General features: G+C 52.5%; 1 protein-coding gene across 4 annotated transcripts in view; it reads left to right on the top strand.

The window, feature by feature from the left end:
- AIFM3 (apoptosis inducing factor mitochondria associated 3) overlaps nt 1-20,414 on the top strand; it is a 35,079-nt gene that overhangs the window by 9,705 nt on the left and 4,960 nt on the right. For 3 of the 4 annotated variants that reach the window (XR_003993797.1, XM_030501864.1, XM_030501862.1), the window contains exons 3-17: nt 3,917-4,130; nt 6,851-6,960; nt 8,895-9,004; nt 9,788-9,832; nt 10,171-10,267; nt 11,189-11,301; nt 13,452-13,538; nt 14,075-14,166; nt 15,731-15,861; nt 16,482-16,597; nt 16,945-17,016; nt 17,333-17,396; nt 18,214-18,290; nt 18,924-19,041; nt 19,998-20,096. Coding sequence is in view for 3 of the 4 variants with exons in the window: in XM_030501864.1 (XP_030357724.1) it covers nt 3,917-4,130; nt 6,851-6,960; nt 8,895-9,004; nt 9,788-9,832; nt 10,171-10,267; nt 11,189-11,301; nt 13,452-13,538; nt 14,075-14,166; nt 15,731-15,861; nt 16,482-16,597; nt 16,945-17,016; nt 17,333-17,396; nt 18,214-18,290; nt 18,924-19,041; nt 19,998-20,096 (1,545 nt within the window). In the remaining variant the exon portion in view is untranslated. Of the gene's footprint in view, nt 1-3,916; nt 4,131-6,850; nt 6,961-8,894; nt 9,005-9,787; nt 9,833-10,170; nt 10,268-11,188; nt 11,302-13,451; nt 13,539-14,074; nt 14,167-15,730; nt 15,862-16,481; nt 16,598-16,944; nt 17,017-17,332; nt 17,397-18,213; nt 18,291-18,923; nt 19,042-19,997; nt 20,097-20,414 lie in introns of those variants that run through there. The other variant, XM_030501865.1, reaches the window with a different exon arrangement.

Genomic DNA, 20,414 nt, shown 5'->3' with positions numbered 1-20,414 from the left:
TGTGACCCACCGAGCAACCACCGCGTGGGTCCTCAGCCTTTGCTTTGCAAGGCACAAGGAGAAAATAAAGGAGGTTTTCTGCCCTTGACCTGTACTGTGATTACTCTGTGGGTCACTGCAGTGCCAAGGTAACATAGCATCAGACACTGTGAGCTCTAAGTTTTCTTTTGTGAAAACCCACACTGGTTATAGCCTTCCTCAAAATGTTTAAGGAGTGAAAATGCATCCGGGAATAAATGCCTTTGTTGACTAAACTTGCAATAAACTCTGCTGGCAGTTCGACTTTATTTCGTGTACCATCAGCAAAGTTGTGTTTAGTCTTGGGCCGGTGGAGGGATAAGAGTGCTCTGCAGGCACATTTCCTGAAGGGCAGATTTTCACAGGGAGCTGTATTTGCATAGCAGGGCTGGATGACTGAAAATGCCACCCTGTAATGGAGCGCTTTCTCTGCAGCTCTGCTTTTGATTAGCAGTCTTCAAAGGCTTTTGACAAGCCTTTCCCCAGCCCTGCGTAGCACACTGCTGCCTGCGGAGCCTCATCGCGGTGGTTATGCAACCAGTGAGGTAAACATGCATTTGCAGATGCTGATTGTTCTGGCAAAGAGGTTTCACAGGGTTTCAGGGCTGTTTGTCACTTCCGTTCCTGGCCAAGCCCTGCACCACCAGAGTGGAGCGGTGGGCTTCCCAGTTTCTGAAGATCCACCTACTCCCTGTACGCAGGAGAAGCAAACCATGCAGGGACAGAGCAGAGCTCTTTTCTCCATCTGCGCTGTCGTGACATGAAGGAACTATTTCAGGTGCAGCCTGAAGTCATTAGAATTTATTTAGAGGCTTTTGAAAGATGTACAGGAGGTCCTTGTCTGTTCCATCTTCTGATATCTGAGAGAGACCCTCAGTCCCCTCCCTGAGCATCCTCAGTGTACCTCGAGATAACCTTGGCACTGCACGCACATTGCTGTGTGCCAGGAAGATCTTTTGATGAGGAGATCACAAGTACCAGAGCTTTGGGGAGTGGAGTCCTGCAGCAGTCAATAGCTGTGCTGGCTGTACTGGAGACCAGCCCTGAAGTGCTGCTGCAGTGCCTGAGCCCGTCCTGATACTGAAGTGTTTAATTATATTCATTATATTCAAGTATTTATTATATTCAAGCAGTGACGTCATCTTCTGTTATCTCCGGTGCTGCAGAGCCCTGTGCGGCCAGATCCTCGGCTGCAGGCCCAGGTCTCAGTCTCTGCATCATTTTTGCACTGCTTTTCCCTGCGGGAGCGTGGTGCATCCGTGGTAGCTGCCAGCTGGCAGCCTGCGTGGGATCCCAGCACCCACTCCAGGAGAGGCAGCCAGGTCAGGATGAGAAGGAAGGGACCCATGGTGGAGCAGGGGCTGCCCGGTGTGAGCTGCAGCAGCACTGTCACTGCACCAGTGTTTCTGGCTCTCTCCAGGCATGGGAGAGCAGATTCCAAAACCTGTGAGGTGGTGGGTGTTTCCTTTGCACTCTGCTGGGCTCAGCTCATGATGGGGGCAGCTCTGGCACAGCCCGGCGTGTCTGCAGGGTGCTTTGTCATCGCGCAGAGGAGGCTTTGGCTCTGAGCAGGGAACTTGTCCCCTTCACGGGGATGCTGCCCGCTGCTGGATGTGATTCTTTGCTCTGAGGTGCCCCCAGGTTTGGCTGGCAAGTCCTACCTCCTGTTTTTTGGGAGTGTGGCATGTGCTGAACAGGGCATCTGGAGGAGGAGGGAAGAGCTGGGCATGTCTGACATAATGGCTTTGTTGATAGCTCTGGTATTGTTAATAGAAATGGTTTGGAGTCTCTTCGAGACCACCTGAAGTAGTTGTCATCGAGGTTTGCAGTTCAGAGGCAGCGTGGTCAAGCCTGGGGGGTGCCTGGAGAGCTCGGCTCTGGCAGGGACAGCAAGCCCGCAGACCTGTCCCATGGTGGTGGGTTTGCTCTGTGTTGGCTGTGAGAAGATGTCATGGTTTAAGCCCAGCAACCTGCTCTAGTGGAAGGTGTCCCTGCCCGTGGCAGGGGGTTGGAACTGCATGAACTTTAAGATCCCTTCCAGCCCAAACCACTCTGGGATTCTGTGAAAAGCAAGGATTGCTTTTTTACTTTTGTGTACACCACTGGACAGGTTTGACAATAAAAGCATCCCTGACTTGTGGACCAGGGGACCAAGGGATCCAGGGGCAAGGAGGAGCTGCCCCTGACCATCAGAGGGGGCACCATTAGCCAGTGGGACCCCTCAGCCCCACCAGCCACCCTGCGTGCTGCCATGGGCAGTGATGGAGGAAGGCAGCCCCTGGCACGGCACAGCTGGGGCTGCCCCTTCGTGTCTCCCTGCCAGACAGGGAGGTGCTGCCAGTCCTCCCATCCCCACGCAGGGGTGGGGGAGCCCAGGGGCTCTCCTCAGCCCCCCAGGTGAACGCATGCAGATGTTCATCCGAGCTCCCCAGAGGGGAGCACACACACTCCCACCCCCGTGCCTGTGGTGGGCTGGACACAGGAGCACCAGAGGAAGCCAGTGATGAGCTCTTACATTATAAAGTCAAACCCATCACTTTAGCTCCCAGGGAGTTCATAGAACTAAAGCCATTAATAGTCATAATAAACCCCGGGGAGTTCTATAGAGAGCCAGGGCGTAAGTGCCGGAGGCTGAAGAAGCATCTCAAGCAAAAGGGAGGTTGCTGAGCTTTCCTCATCTTATAAATGTCATGAACAGGAAAAGCTGTGCAGAAGATAAAAACTAAAGCTCATGACATAACCAGGTTAAGGAAAGGCAAAGGGAGGGAACAACATGCCTCAGAAGAGCAAGCCCTGCAGCAAGAGAAGGGTGCTGGGTCTTCCCAGCTTCCCCTGTTGCCCCATACTGCTTGTTTCGAGTCCCTTGAGAGGATGATGGAAGAAAAGGTCAAGGGGAAGGTTGGTCAAAGTGCCAGACCCACCAGGGGTGGGATCCACCAGGGGGTTCAATGAACAGATCCAGTAAAGCTATTTTCTGTGTATCCACGCTGAACCAACAGGCAATGTGAGCCTGTGTTGCACTGTGGCACCTGCAGGAGCTCCTGCAAACATTCAAACATGCATTAAAAAAACATTAAAGGTAAAATATTGCTGTGAGCAGGTTTATTCCTGGAGCTCTACAGCAGCAGCGCAGCTCCGTGCAGGTACCCAGAAAAGTGGCTGCCCTGGAATCGTCAAATCCCAGCCTGGTTTGGGTTGAAGGGACCTTACAGCTCCTCCAGTCCCAACCCCCCGCCATGGGCAGGGACACCTTCCACTAGAGCAGGTTGCTCCAAGCCCCTGTGTCCAACCTGGCCTTGAACACTGCCAGGAATGGGGCAGCCACAGCTTCTCTGGGCACTCTGTGCCAGTGCCTCACGAATGGATTTTCTCACTTGATGCTGAAGGTTCACTCCACACTGGAAACCCCATGCAGAAATCATTTTGGGTATTTCTAGTTCCTTATTAATTGGTCTCCATGTACCGATCCATCTTTACCCACCGCGTGGTGCTGCCTTTCTTGTTCAGTTAATGTAACCTACCAACAATTCAAGGGTTTTCTGAAATCTGAGCCCCAGAGGCCTTGGCATGCCTCACATCTAGCTGCCTGAAGCTGTTTTCCACTAAACAGGACAGGAACTGTGACTGAGGGCTTGTTTTGCACTGATGACTAATGTTTGCTTGCAAGAATATGTACTTTATGCATGCAAAGGTGCCTGATGGAGAAAGAACAGTGGAATAATGAGCTTGGGTAATCAAGCTGAGTTTGATACTAAATGTTTTGTCTTCCCAAGCAAGCCAACAAGGAAATGTTCTGGTGTGTGTTAGTCCCTTTTGAAGCCCAGGGAAGGAGGGAGAGGCAGGATGGCAGCAAAACCTCTGGCTTCATTTAAATAAAGGTTTCTGTTTGCTCCTGCAGTTGAAGTAAAAATTGAAGTTGTGATACCTGAGAAGGAGAGAAGCAAGGAGGAGATGTCGCCCAATGGGAAAGCCAGCCCCCTGATCTACAAAGTCAACGGGACTGCCCGGCATTATCATCTCGAGGAGCATCCCATTGCCAGCAACCCCTACCACAACCCAAAGGACATGGTGGAAGCATCCGTGTGCCATGTAAAGGACTTGGAGAATGGACAGTAAGTGCCTACAATTTTTACAGGTAGAACTTGAGAGACCTTCTACCCCAAACTGAACCCCGTGTCTTGTTCTTCAGAGGTTCTAGAGATGATAACTTGACTTGGTAAAATAAGCTTTTTGTCTTCATCTTAAAAAAATGACATCATGGACAAGTGACAGCTGTTCTTTAACCAGACAGTCTGCTGCTCCCTGCACGATCTGCCCTGGGCCTCGTCTTAAAGAGATGGGATGTTCTATAGCAGAATTTCTCAACAGGCTGATCTTAAGATCCTTTCCAACCCAAACTGTTCTATGATTCAGTGATTCAAAGAGCTCTGCTGGTCACAGGGAAGGTGAGGAGGGAGCTGGCTGCAGCCTGTGAGAGCATACCTGGCTGCAGCCTATGAGAGCATACCTGGCTGCAAGTGGTTGTGGCAGGGCATTCTGCAGCTAAAACTGCCGTCAGTCTGGAAACTTCAGCTGTGTGTGCACTCAGGTACTGAAACACGCCACCAAGTGCCGTATGGGCTTGCACCACTGGGCAGTTAAAGGTGACAACAGCTTTTTTCCCAGCAGGCTGAGTCTAGCTGAAAACAGAGGTGCTGCAAGAAGGTCCCATGGCTTTTGTAAGCAATGAGCCAGACCAAAGGAGCCCCTTCTGACTCTGGAGGGATTTTCCATCCTGGAAAACCTTCTCAACCTTCTCAATCCCTTCTGTCAAGGGGCATGCTGGGCAGGGGGGTGCACAGGCACAGCAGCAGCGTGAGGCACTTGCACAAGGGTTTGGGCACCTCTACCTTGTGCTGCTGGAGTCTTTCTGGTACCAAGATGGTCTCACCATAACCATAAAAGATACTGGAAGATAAACTCTGATGCTGCTGTACCCAGGCAGCCTCCCAGCAGGCTCACTGGGGGACATCAATGAGCTACAGACAGAAAGAAGCCCCAGTGCTCCCTCTGAGTAAAGGTTCTTTGCAGACCAGAGATGAGTTTTAGCTGATGCTTCCCAGGTGTGGAGCGGAATGGGGCAACAGGGCAAATTCCCAACTGTGTAAATAGCTCAGCAGGGAGCAGCGCAGCACAAATCATCCTCTGCAGTGAGTGTGGGATCAGGAGCCTTGCAGGTGGCTGTGTGCTGCCTTGAAGACACCAGGTCTTCTTTTCAACTCTCTCAGATCACACAGTTCCTTGGGTAAGTTGTAAACTCTTTCACTTATCTTATCTATCTTCCTAGAGTCATGGTTGTCATTTAACCACAGGGTTTATCTGAAGTACTGCACAGCTGAGGAATGCAGCAGGACTTGTACTGCTCTATTCCCCTTGTGCTGACCAAGGGACCTCCAAGTGCCAAGTGTCCTGCACAGGGAAGGAGCAATGCTGCATTGCTCCAGAGTGGGGCTGCCAATTTACTGGGACAAAACAGCTCCCAAGGGCAGGAGCTCTGCTCCTGGTGAGCTTTGCTGCTGTTCTCACCTGGGATGGCAAGGACATGAGCGTTTGCTGTTAGTTCAGTGGGACAGTTGATGAAGGTGGAGCAGGCACCTGCACAAAGACTTGCCCAGAATGGGTTTGCAGGTTGTACAGGGGTGCTGGTGGATTGAGCCCTGGTATCATCTCCATGGCTGTGAAGTAGAGAGCAGGACAAGTATCTCTCTAGCCTGGGTGCAAGTGACAGGATAGAGTTGAGGTGTTACCCAAATAGGAATGAGCATGCAAAGTGAGTCCCATTCTTCTGAGACCCTGAGACCTATAGTACCTGAACAGTGTTCAGGGCTCACATGTGGCCAGTAGCTTTCTTGAGCACATGGGATTTGCTGTGTGCACAGTGGTGTATTCAGTACATCAAATGCAACATGCTAGGCTTGCTGTAGAGATGGTCCAGTTCATGCAACAGGTACAACCAGGATTTCCAGATCAGCACCATGTGGGGACAGGCTTTCTGGCTGGAAGAGGGGAAGTTTCCAGGGAACAGCAGCTCTGTGTTCTAGCTCCCTGCAGATTGAGGACTCACTCCTGGTCACTCGGCTTTCCTCCATGGTTAGCTGGAAGGCTCTGCCAGCAGCAGCAGGGAGGCAAAGCCCCTTCATGATACAGAGATTTCCTCTACAGAAACAGTGGCAGGAGGTAGCGAGGAGGGTACACGGAGGTGCCTGGTGTCCTGAGGAAGAGGTGACCCACCTTGGTGACCTGAGATGTAGCCAGGCCCAGAGCATGACCCAACGGCCGGAATACACAAAGGGTCAGAACTGTCCATCCTGGATTTCAAACCTGAGAAATGTTGTGTTTGCTTTGAGCGAGTGAACACCAGCCTGCAGCAGCTGCCAAGCCACTGGGGCCAGGAGGGGAGTGTCACAGTGAAACCAGTTTGGTTTCTTGCTCCCACTATGTGCTGGAAAGCTTTGTTTTGACCCCCAGCACTTGGGTGGAGACCTCCAGTCACTTTCTGAGCAACTGGGGTGGTGCTTTGGGCCACTGCTTGGGCCACTGCTTTGGGCCACTGCTTCTTGATTGATGAAGACGCTGCCCCTCAATGGCCCAGCTTGGATGTGCCCACGCTGGCTGGGAGGAGTAGAGCCACCTCCAAAGCTGGCTCAGTGACAGGGCTGACCCAGACCTGTAGGTCACCTCGAGCTGATGCTGAGCAAGTTGAAGGAGAGGGGGAGCCTGGTGGGACAGGGCTGGTGCAGGCTGAAGGGGTGGCGGATGCTCTGCCATGTGTTTCCATGCTCCTCCTCCCCAGGATGCGGGAAGTGGACCTGGGCTGCGGGAAGGCTCTGCTCATCAAGGAGAACGGCGAGTTCCATGCCGTGGGACACAAGTGTCCCCACTATGGGGCTCCACTGGTCAAAGGTCAGTCTGCATCACGTCCTCAGAGACTGAGAGCATCAGAATGTTGGCAGGAGCCAGCCCAGTGTCCATCTGGCTGCGCTGCTGGGCACAGGGCAGTGCCGTGCCCTCACTCAGCATCACCTTGGTGTGTTCTCACTGGGGGAAAGCATGTGCAGGGAGCTGGGGGTGCACAAACCTCCCGGGAGCCCTTTGCCCCAGGTCTGGTTTGCTGGTGAGCCCTGCTTGCAACTGCCTGTCACAGGGCTGGGGCTTCCTTGGGTGACTTTGAGTTAAAAGCTAGCATGGGCACCATTAAATTCAGCTTCTGTTCATGCTTCAGCTGAAGCTGAGCCTCTCTGGATGGTATGAAAGAGCTGCAGCTCCCTGACCCCACACAAAGCCTGGTTTTATGGGGCTTTTCACATTCTCTTCACCAGTTCCAGCCACTGAGGAGTTTAAAAAATGTCTTAAAGGGGAAAAAACCATCCCCTTATGTTTTTTCACAAAAAAACCCCCACAAATCCACAGCTCCTGTAAATCACATCCTGACTGGGGGGGAAGGAGGGAGCTCTTTGGGCTGATGGGATCCTTTCAGTAGCAAAAAAAAATGTTGCTGGTGGGATGTTGTGGGGTGGCGGGATGTTGTTGTGGGATGGTGGGGTGGTGGTGTGGGATGGTGGGGTGTTGAAGTGGTTTCCCATGTTGGCATTTAAAATATGTCTCCTGGCATGTTCTCAGCACAGGCTCCAGGCCAGTCCCTGCCCAGAGTCCCGGGCTGTGTGCTGGGGATGTGTATCACCCAAACTAGGGGTGGGGGCACTTTGCTGGAGGTGGGATCCTTGGGCAGGCAGCAGAGCATCCTGCTGAGCGCCCTCTGGGCACTGCTGTCGGGCTGCGGTGCTGGGTGCAGGAGGGGATGCTCTTAGCCCCTCAGGCAGAGGAGCCTGTCTGCCTTTCAGAGACCTGCAGTCAGAGTCCTGACACTGGCAGGCTGCTCACACAGCGATCTCACTGGGAAATACAGGGTTTGCTGCAGAAGTAATGCTCCTGCATCCCACCATGAGGTGGGTGATGAGATGTGGCACTGCTGTGGCAATGGAAGGTGCGAGCACAGGACCAGTCCAGCATGGCCAGACTGTAGCTGTTCGCTCTGCCCCAGGGCTGTGAACCAGCGCTTTCAGGCAGCGAAAGCCAAAGTCCAAGGTAGCAGCCTCTGAGCAAGCACTTGTGAGGAGTGAGCTCATGGCTTCGGGCATGCCCTGTGCTTGCCTGGCAGTGGCGAGGCTCCGTGCAGTGTCAGGATCTGTTCTGAAACATGTCTGCTCTAAACAAGTGATGCTCTGCTTGAGGCGCTGCTTACTCTGGGTGTTCCTGGGCTTGTGGAGGTGACTACAAGAGCCTGGAGACTGCAGCCTCAGGCCCTGCTGCAGAGTAAGGTTATGTTCCAGGCAGAGCAGACAGCTCTGGAGCTGCACTCGGAGGTGCTGGAAGGGCACTGTCAGTGAGGGCATTCCAGCTGGGATCGCTTACACAGGATCCCCGGTGGTAACTGTTCAGCCTCTATCCCAGTCCCACGTGTGAGGGAAGGTAACTCCACATCTAGTTGCCAAGATGCTGTTGACCATCCAGGTCCACAATAGCTGCCATGTGTCCTGTAAGAAAGGTCACACCTCTGGGTAAAGGAGTGTCATGGAGACATGCTCACAGAGTGTGAACTTTGAGGATGACAGCTCCTGCCACTGCAGGAGGCCCTGGGCACCAACCTTCAGCTGTCAGGTCAGCTCTGCTTCAGTTGAAAGCAAGGAGTCCCCCACCACCAGGACAGCCGGAGGGATTCCTGCCTCTGCCACCCCTGGCCGGGCCATGTCACAGCAGCTCCATCTCAGTGGGCTGCAGGCAGGGACAGGAGGCACCTACAGGGCAGCACCAACTCTGCATTGCCATGTTCCCTGCAGGGGTTTTGTCCAGAGGAAGAGTCCGCTGTCCCTGGCATGGAGCTTGCTTCAACATCAGCACAGGTGACATAGAGGACTTCCCTGGCTTGGACAGCTTACCCAGGTTCCAGGTGAGACCTTCGTTCTCGCAGCAGCAGAGGAAATCACAAAATCACAACATAGTTTGTGTTGGAAGAGACCTTAAAGCTCCTCCAGCCCCAACCCCCTGCAACGGGCAGGGGCACCTTCCACTAGAGCAGGTTGCTCCAAGCCCCTGTGTCCAACCTGGCCTTGAACACTGCCAGGGATGGGGCAGCCACAGCTTCTCTGGGCACCCTGTGCCAGTGTGTAACTACCCTCACAGTAAAACATTTCTTCCTTATGTTCAATCTAGATCTTTTAGTTTAAACCCATCAACCCTTGTCCCATCGCTGCAGGCCTTATTAAAAAGTCTGTCCCCATCTTTTCTATAAGCCCCCTTTAAGTATTGAAAGACCACAATAAGGTCTCCCTGGAGCATTCTCTAGGCTGAACTACCCAAACTCAGCCTTTCCTCATAGCAGAGGTGCTCCCTTTGCTTCCACCCATGGGCATCGGGCACCTCCTGGGAACCTGGAGGTGGAGGTGCACAGTCTGGGAGGTCTTTTGAGCAGGAGCGGGGTGGGACTGAGCAACCATAAGCCTGGGATAGAAATCGGGTTTCAGACTGACCGTCAGTGCACAGTTGATACGAGACAAGAAACATCCCACAGCCTCGAGCTGGGGTGAACCCTGCCATGGCCTGAGCTGCTCTCACAGGAGACCTGGTGGGACCACTGCACTGCTTATGAGCTGTTGCACAGAGGGAGCAATCACCCTCCTCATGCCAGAGGCACTCACTGCCCTGCAAACCACTGCTGTTCTGTCACCCTCAGGTGAAGATCGAGAAGGAGAAGGTGTACATCCGAGCAAGCAAGCAGGTAAGGGGCCACTGGCACCCCAGAATCAAGCCACATTATGCAGAGGTGCATAAGGACACACCTGGGCTGCTGCTTCTGTCCCACCCCTCCAGGCCCCCAGCTCTGTGTACCTGGATCAATTTACAGAAGACAATGGATTCATTTTTCTTTTACACCTTGTAAAGGGGTGATAACACAGGGTGGTGGAAGGGTATTTGGATGGGCTCGGGTTTGGAGTCCTCACTGGGTACAAAGGTGCAGTTTCCTTTTGATCCAAGCTGCTTTATGACAATAATGTGGCTGCCCAGGTTAAAGCTGCGAAAAGATAATGACTTTTCTTCCTGCTGTTGGTGGCATAGGCTCTTCAGACACAGAGGAGGACAAAGATGATGGCAAAGTGCATCTCCTTAAGCAACTATAACCTGAGCAGTACCAACGTGCTGATCATCGGTGCAGGTATCATGTGGCACATGCTGGGACCACCGTGTGTGTCCCCTCCTGCTCTGTGGAGCTTTGTAGTTCCCTGTCACAGTCCTTTGTAGTGGGTGCCCTGAACCCTCTTCCCTCTACACCCTCCCCAGGTACATCAGTAACCCCTGATTTCCTGATCAGGGAAATAAGTGTAAAGTCCTCTCAGGTAATCCTGTGATGTGGATACACCTTTTCCTCTTGGAGCCTGCACATCTCTGTCTCAGCCCACTGCAGCTGCCTGCAGCTCCAAAGCTCTCACCCCAAGATGCTTCTCTGAAGATAAATTCTTCCATCTTCCCAGAAAATATCAAATCCCTGCATGAAATAGCGAACCTGCCAACCTGTCTTTTCTTATCTCTTGTCCCAGCTCCATTTGTCTAATGCAGTTTTTGTAGAAAGCCGGAGTGAATAGAGTTTGATGGAGTGAATCCCATCTACTGAGTTTGCCTGTTTCTGGAATGGGTTGGACACTAAGCTGGACCATGTCATGGTGAAATGGAGGATGGGAGGAGTGCACAAGCTGCCCAGTGTTGGACCTGGGGCTGGGAGGGGATAGCTGCTCCTGGGACGGGGGCTGTTCTTACTTAATTGCAGCCCCCAGGTCACCAGATCCATGTGGACATGGGGAGCACACTGCGACCTTCTGCTCCAGCCATCTAGGTTGCAGCTCGCAGCCTGAGCAGAGGGAAAGCACCCTGGCTGGCTCTTCCCTTGCTGCTGGGGAACGATGTTCCCGTCCTTGTGCCCCTGCTGTTGGTTGACTGAGAGCCAGGGTGTGACACTGCAGGTCCCTGAGGTCAGCTGCGCTGTGCTGGTGTGTGGCAGGGCTGGTGGGGTTTAGGAGCAAAGGGTTCAGACCTTCAGATGCCCAATGCGCTGCTGCCACCAGTCTTTCTTCTCCCTTAGGGGCAGCTGGACTGCTCTGTGCAGAGACCTTGCGCCAGGAGGGTTTCTCAGACAGGATTGTGATGTGCACGATGGACAGACACCTGCCCTATGACAGACCAAAGCTCAGTAAGGTTTGTAACACTTCAGGAATGTCACATTCCTTCCCTGTTTTAAAACCTGCTCTAGGACCTTTCCCCACATACTGCAGCAGCACGTTTCTTCTTCCTTATTCATCCCAGCTCTGGTTTTCCCTTGAATTTTCTTTTCTGTTGGTGACTGAAATATGAAACATAACAGAGGAATTGTTGAAGCTCTGAACTAAGAGTGCTCCAGCACAGGAACAAGGGCGTTCTTCCCTGTGAAGGCAGTGAGGCGCTGGCACAGGGTGCCCAGAGAAGCTGTGGCTGCCCCGTCCCTGGCAGTGTTCAAGGCCAGGTTGGACATAGGGGCTTGGAGCAACCTGCTCTAGTGGAAGGTGTCCCTGCCCATGGCAGGGGGTTAGAGCTGGATGAGCTTTAAGGTCCCTTCAATCCAAAGCATTCTATGAGTCTGTGATTCTTCATAGGCCTAGCTATAGCTGACTTGGGCAGCTTGCACCTGGATGGATCTTTTTGCATGTTTCTGGATCAAAATCTTTAGGGCAATGAAATGGAACATGTGAAAGAAAAATGTATTGTCTACCAGGTCTTTAATGACTGCATGATTCTTCCTGCCCATTGGTGCTCCATGCCATGATTATTGGGATTATCAGTCATCATCACAACTGGATAACGTGATTGCAGTGCAAAGATCACTTTTTCTAGCACACATCCCATTTTGCATTCCAATTGTAGACACAAGATGGTCGTCTAATTGTGTTTTTTATTACTGATTCCTAAGCTTTACATGATACCAGAGAGCAGCTCAGATTGGACAGGAGCATTTGGTCTTGAAGACTGGAGATAACCTCAGAACGGGCGGTGTATGTGTTCCCCTTTCTGGCAGGGTTGCTCATCTGACGCTGCTTCCAGACCCAAGGCAAAGTGATTTTCAAAGAAAGGCAATTATACACGTGACTTTTTGAGAACATTCGAGCCATTTCTGTGCTTGCACAAGACCTGCTTGGGGTGAGGAGCAGCTGCCTGAAACCTGCATCCAAGAGTCACAGAGGTTGCGCTGGGGAGCTCAGAGAAGCTCACAGTCCCTGTCCCAGCCAGGCAGCTCTCCCCACATCCATCCCCACCATGGGAGTCTTAGGCTGCCTTTTCCACTCTCTGTTACATAGTAGGAACATCTCACACAGCAGAGGTGTTCTGCGTGGTCTGTTAAACTCTCACTCAACACATCTGGCTGCATTTTGGAAGGTGCACAAAGCCCATGGAAGAGAAGGCAGAATTCTCAGGAACAGGCTAGAAAAAAAAGGGGATTTTTCTTAATCCTATAGTGAGCGGGACTAACCTTGGAAAAAGTGATTGGAGGAGAAGCATGTAAAGCTGTAAACAGCAGACTTCTTGCCTCCTGGAAAATACAGCGTTGTCCTTCCTCTGCCTTACTGAATGCCTGACACCAATCTGTCCCCAAGTCCCACCAGACTGCTCCTCTTTGTCCCCTTTGGACCATGACCTGCTCCCTGGTGTGCTGCAGCATCCCCATTACTATCTCTGGAGCACTGAGGAGCAGCAAACCCATGGTGGTTGTGCACTGCTTGGCACTGGCCTCCCTGCACATGCTCCCGAGCCATAGGTCAGATGTTCCTCTCTGTAAATGTTGGGTGTTGGAAGAATTTGCAGTAAAATCTGTATGACCCTGCATGTGCCTCAGGTCCCAAAGTACGGGTCTCTGCTGAGCACAGCGTCAGCTGGAGTTACAGCGAGGGGGTCTCCTGCAGGACTCATCCCAGCCCCTGACTGAGCTGCTCCAGGGACGAGGACCTTGTTGTGTTCCAGCTGGTGGTTTTACAAATAATGGGGGTTTTCTTGTGTCCCTGTGAGCTATGAGGAGCTGCAGTGGGAGCTGCTTTGCACTCAGAAGTGCTTGCTGTGGTCCTGCCTTGGCCAGTCAGTGCCACCCCGGTGCCGAGCAGGAAGAAGGAACTGGGGTCCAGTCTGGCATCTTGTGATGACTTTTACTTGACCAGGCTTTGATTCCAGCCTCTGTAGAGCAACTCTTTTAGCCCATGCCGTAAGGACTGACTTCAGGCTACTGGTGACTTGGGTCCATAACAGGCATTTCTCCCCTTGCCTGTTGAACCCTTCTCTCTTGTTCAACCACAGCGGTTGACAGAAGAATGGCTCTTTTGCAGTCGATGGATTCCCACCCGGAGCAGATCGCCCTGCGCCCCAAGGAGTTCTTCCGCAGCTATGACATCGAAGTCCTGACTGAAATGCAGGTAAGGGGAGTGCTGTGTGTACCTGCAGGCCACCTTCTGCAGGTGCTGGCACACAAGGGCTGTGTTTAGGAGATGTGGCAGCTGGCTCTGTTCTTAGCTCACTGAATGTGCTGCAGAAATGTTGGGTCTCCCCCAGCACAGAACACAGGTTGCCTGTGATTGTTCCAAACTACAGTTAATGCAGTTCCTCCTGCGGCAGGAAGGACACCCTGTGCAAACTCTGCGGTGACCCTCATTCCTTACCTGCCATTTGGAAACTTCCTCACATGGATCTGGGGTGACCAAGTGGCCTCTAATGAGGATAACCAGCCTGCAGGCCATGCAGTGATGGCTTGAACATTTCTCCCCAGTATTTTATTTATACTGTGAGATCTTCAAGGATCTGTGGAAAGGCAACCAGGAATATTTGAGGTCTGGGTTAGCTGAACTGTGGACAATAACTCAGGGGACTAGAACTAACAGATAGGTTGGTTGGGCTGAGAGCTGAGTGAATGGCTGGGATTTCATCCCTTAACACACTTTAGGAATGATTTCAGGTTGCAGCTGTGGATGTCAAGAACAAGATAGCCGTGTTCAAGGATGGGTTTAAGATGGAATACAACAAGCTGCTGATAGCAACTGGAAACACGTAAGCTATGAACAAACATTTTAAAGAGCAAGAGAAACTGTTATATCTGAAAATGTGAGGAGCTTGTGCCTGGGGATGAGGGGTCAAATGTGGAGGTTGAATTTGTTTGCAAAGACTGCTTGCAGGAAAAGCAAGGAATAACTATTGGATATGTCTGTATATGTCTCTATCTATATTTCTATCTAGATATATCTGTATCATCTTTATCTATACATCTATATAATCTATATCTCTATCATATCTATCTCTGTACCTATCTATGCAGGGGGGTTGGACTAGATGACCTTTGAAGGTTCTGTTCAGCCCAAACTATTCTATGATTCTATGATATATCTATATGATTGATATAATATATATCTCTATCTCTATAAAGCTGTGCTGGGTTTGTCTGCTCGGCCAAAGCTGAAAAACCTTTGTGTCACTTTTGTGTCACCCAATAGCACCACCATGGAAGTAGTGGGTTGACTTGTTCTCTACAGGGGATTTGTCAAAATTGGCACTTTAAGATGAAAATGAGGTGTCCTGTCTCCCTTTCCTTGTGCTCCCAGCACCACGGCACAAAATGAAGTAGGAGAAGTGCAGCCTCTGCAGAATTTAATCTGGTAAAGGGATGCTGTAGAACAGCCAGAACAGGGGCTCCTGTTGTCACCCTCTGTGCCACCAGTAACAGCAACAGCCCCACTAAATGCTAAGGGCTGGTGCTGGGGTCTGCACCAGTTGCCTAATTGGGTTCAAGAGGATTAAGCCTTCAGCAGTAATGTCAAAATCCTGGAGCACAAGCTCCAGGTACACTGGGTAAATGTTTCAGGTACCTGAATTATTTAGGATTGTCTGTCCCATTTACAGATGTGAGTTGAGGATGCAGGGGCCAGATATTTAAAAATACACAGGCTCCACTGAGTGCATGGGGGAGGACACGAATAAACTGCTACAGCATTAGCAGCATGCTCCTATGAACAGATAGTGGAACCTGCATCTGCAGAGGCTTATGAAACGTTCAGTATCTGGCTCCAGAGCATCTGCTGGACCAGACACATTTCTGTTTCCCATTAAGCTTCTGAAAATTTTACAGCGTGCCAGCAGTTACGCGCAAGCTTAGAATCACAGAAGGTTCCTTTGAAGGAACCTTCAAAGCTTATCTAGTCCAACCCCCTGCAATGGGCAGGGACACCTTCACCTAGATCAGGTTGCTCAGAACCACATCCAGCCTGGCCTGGAATGTCCCCAGCGATGGGGCAACCATCACCTCTCTGGACAACCTGGGCCAGTGTTTTACCACCCTCATTGCTTGCAAAGCCATGCCCTTCCTGCGCTGTGCTGTACTGCCCAGGAGTGAGCTCACCCCAGCCTTGAGGGCTCCCTGGTCCATGGATTGGGTCAGGGGAGCTCTGCCCATAGACCACCAGCATTTGGGTTTTTCCATGTTATGTCTCCAGCCCAGAGAAAGGCGAAAAAAGGGAAGATCTGAGATGCTGCTGGAGTCCTGCAAAGAGGGTCCGCAGTCCCAGCTGCCAACATGGGGTCAGGAGAAGCACCTGTATTGCCCTCGATGTGTGTTTTTCAGGCCCAAAGCTCTCAGCTGCAAAGGCAAGGAGGTGGAAAATGTTTTCAACATCCGGACGCCTGAAGATGCCAACCGTGTGGTGAAGCTGGCCACGAGCAAGAACGTGGTTATTGTGGGAGCATCCTTCCTGGGTGAGCGCTCATTCCTCAGTGTCTGTGTCTCACTGTCCACATCTTCCTGCAGACAGTCCCAGGCCCTCACCCAGTTTGTCACTGCTTGGTTAGAGGTAACCCCTCGCCCACACTGGACCTTAGGGTAGTCCAACCTCCAGCTCCAGGAGGAGAAGAGAGGCTGCGTGGAGACCTCAGAGCAGCTTCCAGTGTCTGAAGGGGGCTACAAGGGTGCTGGAGGGGGACTCTGCATCAGGGGCTGTAGTGATGGGACAAGAGGGAATGGGTTCAAATGTAAAGAGAGGAGATTTAGGTTGTGTATAAGGCAGAAGTTCTTCCCTGTGAGGCTGCTGAGGTGCTGGCACAGGGTGCCCAGAGAAGCTGTGGCTGCCCCATTCCTGGCAGTGTTCAAGGCCAGGTTGGATGGGGCTTGGAGCAACCTGCTCTAGTAGAAGGTGCCCCTGCCTGTGGCAGGGGGTTGGAGCTGGAGGAGCTTTGATGTCCCTTCAACCCAAACTAGTCGGATGGTTGGAATCCCAGATCTCCCTGTAGGGCAGCTCCAACCTCCCCAGCTGGGATGGAGCAAGGCTGCTCCTCTGCTGCTGTCCCCATCGCCACTTGGACCTGCTTCTGTTCCCCAGGGATGGAGGTGGCCGCCTACCTCACGGAGAGGGCCCACTCGGTGTCCGTGGTGGAGCTAGAGGAAGTCCCCTTCAAGAAGTTCTTTGGGGAGAGGGTTGGCCGCGCTGTCATGAAGGTGACCTTGCTTTCCCACCGGAGGGTGGTTTTGGTGACAGTGGGTTCTGCTTGTTTCACTTGGTGTGCTAATTAATCATTATTTGATGTTTATTGGTTAAGCTGTGATGGCAGAATGACTAGACAGGAAGAATAGGCTGTGTCTTCCCTCTCATGATCCATGTGTGCTGTAGAGCACCTTCTTCTGGACACATGTTGGGGATGGAGCTGGTGCTGACCCCCATTTGCAACGCAGGTTGAGGAGAGCCCAGAGAGTGGTTGGGGCCATGCAGGGGGCACAGGGACACTGGGAGCAGTGGTGGTTTGGGGTCCTGATGTCCCCTGCTTTGTCCCATGTCCTCCTCCCAGATGTTCGAGAGCAACAGGGTGAAGTTCTACATGCAGACAGAGGTGTCGGAGCTGCGGGAGCAGGAGGGCAAGGTATGGTGTGGGCAGGGGCTCCCCGGGGTCACCACCACAGCCTTCCCCCAGGGCACTGCTCTCTTCACTGCTGAGTTTCTGACCTTTCCTATCCCCTGAAATTCATATTCCTGGGAGTTGTCCCCCATGAGCATCGTGCTCCAGTGTGGCTCGTGAGGTGGTGCCATTGCTCCCACCCTCCTGCTGCCATTGGAAGGGGTTATGGTCACACTGCAGGTCAGGAGAGGAGTGAGCTGTCAGTTTGGTTTGTTCCTGGTACAGGTTTGGGTTTTTTTGTCCCTAAAATAACCGTGCTGTCCCCCTGTGTCTCACGCAGCTGAAGGAGGTGGTGCTGAAGAGCGGGAAGGTGCTGCGCGCCGATGTGTGTGTTGTTGGCATTGGTAAGGGGCTGTGCCTGCGGGTGCGGAGCCCATGGGGCTCTGCTTGGTGGAGGAGACGTGGCAGCAATGGGTCCCAGGACAGGGGAGCTGGGGGGGTAGTGGTGATATGGCAGCCCTGCTCGGCTTCAGTGTGTGCAGCAAAGCTGGAAAAGGCCTTTCTAGAGCCTCCACCCCAAAGGGCAGCTGAAAATGTATCGGGAAAATAGGAATGGTTTTGGTTTTTCTGGAAAAAAACCCCAATCTACCCACACACATTCCCACCAACCTCATCCCCTCAAATGGTTTCTTTGAAAGCCTCCCCAAACTGATGGGATTTTCCTGTTTTTTCCAGTGTAGTAATTTTTCATTACTACACTGCTACAGGTGGGGATTTTTCTCCTTTCCACTTGGGGCGAGAAAAATGCCTTTCTCGCTCTGTAGCTTCTCACAGTGTTGCAGGCTGGAAAAATCACAGGATTAGTTTAATTCTGCTTCTGTCACTTTATTGACTCATCTGAATTGTGAAGGGCCAGAGGGGAAAAAAAAACGAAGATCAAAAAAAGGGAAATGAGAACTGCTGAAAAGGTGCAGATTGTGGGGGAGGCACCTTGGAAAAGGTGGTGGGCAGACTCCAGTGGTGCTCTGGTGGCTTGGAGAGCGATAGGGACCTTGGGAGTGCGGCAGATGATGTAGTGGGGAGTGGTGGGGCTCTGTAGGGCCCCTCTGCCATGGGATAGACAGGTTGTCCAGGCAGGGGGCAGATCTGTGGCCTTGGGGTCACCCCAGGGATGTGGGGGTGCCCGGCTTCTGTGCTAGCAGCTCTTCCCTTCTCCCACAGGCGCAGTCCCAGCAACGGGCTTCCTCAAGCAGAGTGGCATCAACATCGACTCCAAAGGCTTCATCGTGGTCAACAAGGTGAGCCTCGGGGGCAGCCCCTGCCAGGGCAGACCAGGAGGAGCTGAGTGGTCTCCTCCAAGATGAGCTTCCTTGCGGCTCCAAACTTGCTGCAAGGGGGTTTCATCCAAGATGCATAATGCTTGACCTCCCCTGCAGCCCTGGGTGCTGTGGCTTGGGTCCGGCTCTGAGCTGCCCTGGGATGGTGTGAGTATTTTGAGGGGGAAAGTCATTTCAAGGATCCCAGAGGGCCTTTTCTTTTCTCACCACCACTGGTGACTCCAATACGAGTGATGTTGGTGCTGATGGATGGCGTGTGCAATGAAGGAAGAGCGTGTCAGGGAGGCTGGGGCTTGCTGCTCATACATGCAATAAGCCAAGCTCTATTTCAAACACTGACAGACCCCAGCCTTGTAAGAGGGGCTCCAGGACACCAAGCCATGTCTCTCTTTACTGGGTAACCCACTGGCAGATCTCTGCCTCTGTGGTCTGCTTGGAAAGTGAAGAATGCTGAATCAAATCCCACCAGGGCTCCCAGGATTGAGCAGAGGCTGCCTGGTGTTCCTGGGGCCCATGCAGCTCCAGAGCAGTTCCCCGTGTCTGTTCACGGAGGGCGCAGACCTCACTGATGCCCACTTCTGCTTCCTCCTGCAGATGATGCAAACCAACATTCCCGGAGTGTTTGCAGCCGGTGACGCCGTCACGTTCCCACTGGCCTTGAGGAATAATAAGAAGGTGAATGTCCCTCACTGGCAGATGGCCCATATGCACGGTAGGTGCTTCGCAGCCCCTTGGCTTCACAACAGCAGATTGCTTCTGGGAAAGAGCCTTTTCCATATCCTCAGGAGATTTCCAAACCCACTAGCAAGACAATGAGGCAACTGCCAGCAGGGGAGCTGGGTAGTTGTGTTTAACAGTTTGAAGCATGTATGTTTTATGCTGTTCTCTGTGCCTTCATTTGTCAGACCTCAGAGCAGCTTCCAGTATCTGGAGGGGGCTACAAAGATGCTGGAGAGGGACTCTTCATCAGGGACTGAAGTGATAGGACAAGGGGTGATGGATTCAAACTGAAACAGGGGAAGTTCAGGTTAGATATAAGGCAGAAGCTCTTCCCTGTGAGGGTGCTGAGGCGCTGGCACAGACTTTTCCCAGAGAAGCTGTGGCTGCCCCATCCCTGGCACTGTTCCAGGTCAGGTTGGATGGGGCTTGGAGCAACCTGTTCTAGTGGAAGGTGAGACTGGGTGACCCTAAGGTCCTTTCCAACCCAAACCATTCTGTGATTCTATGGTTCTGTGCCTCTGTGGTAAGGACTATCCCCTAACAATCTCTGTGCCCTCGGTGGGGGTTATCCATCCCATCTGTGTTTGTGGTGGGAACTCAGCAAGGTCTCGGCCCTGTCACTGCTGCAGAGGTCATGTTGAACCAGAGTCAGTAGCACATGGCTCATGCCAGTGGAGGTGATGAGTCAGTAGAAGCTGCAGCACCGGGGAGAAGACCAAGCCCAGCCCTGGGTGCTGTGATGTGCTGCTCTGCGCTTCTGTGTTGGTGCTGTTGCTTGTTGCTGTATAGTCTTTTTTTTTTCAGCTTAAGCAGAAGGTGCTGATCTCCCTGTACTCTGGGACTAGAGATGTTGATGCTGTCCTGTGACTGAGGGCAGACCACGACACCTGCCCCAGCACAGAGCTGCCCTGCTTATTCTGTTCTTGTTCTGCTGCTTCTCTCTTTCAGGCCGTGTCGCCGCGCTGAACATGTTGGCCCATGGCGTGGAGCTCAGCACAGTCCCGTACCTGTGGACTGCGATGTTCGGGAAGAGCATCCGATACGCGGGTAAGGGGCTCTCTGAGCCTGCTGTAGAGTTTGTGCTGGTGGAGGTGTGCTGGGATAGAGCAGCCGCAGCCACAGCCACCTCCCTTGCTGTGGACCCTCCGTGCCAAGCTCTGCTTCAGGTCTCCTTCCCTTCCTGCCTCCAAAACCTGGTCTGCTTGTGGCCATGTGGTGCAGGGCCAAAGGGATGGCTGTGGTCACAGGGGGCGGCCCACCATGAACAATGTCCCTCAACTCTGAAGAAGAAGGGGTGCTTTTTGGTACCGTCATCTGGTGCTGGTCTCTTGGTGACTGCAGGATGCTCTTTGTGTAGCTCTGGAT

The sequence above is a fragment of the Strigops habroptila genome, chromosome 11 (genome assembly GCF_004027225.2).
Source record: "Strigops habroptila isolate Jane chromosome 11, bStrHab1.2.pri, whole genome shotgun sequence".
NCBI lineage: Eukaryota > Metazoa > Chordata > Aves > Psittaciformes > Psittacidae > Strigops > Strigops habroptila.
Note: the sequence above shows the minus strand (reverse complement) of the source record. Positions and strands in the feature narration are given on the sequence as shown.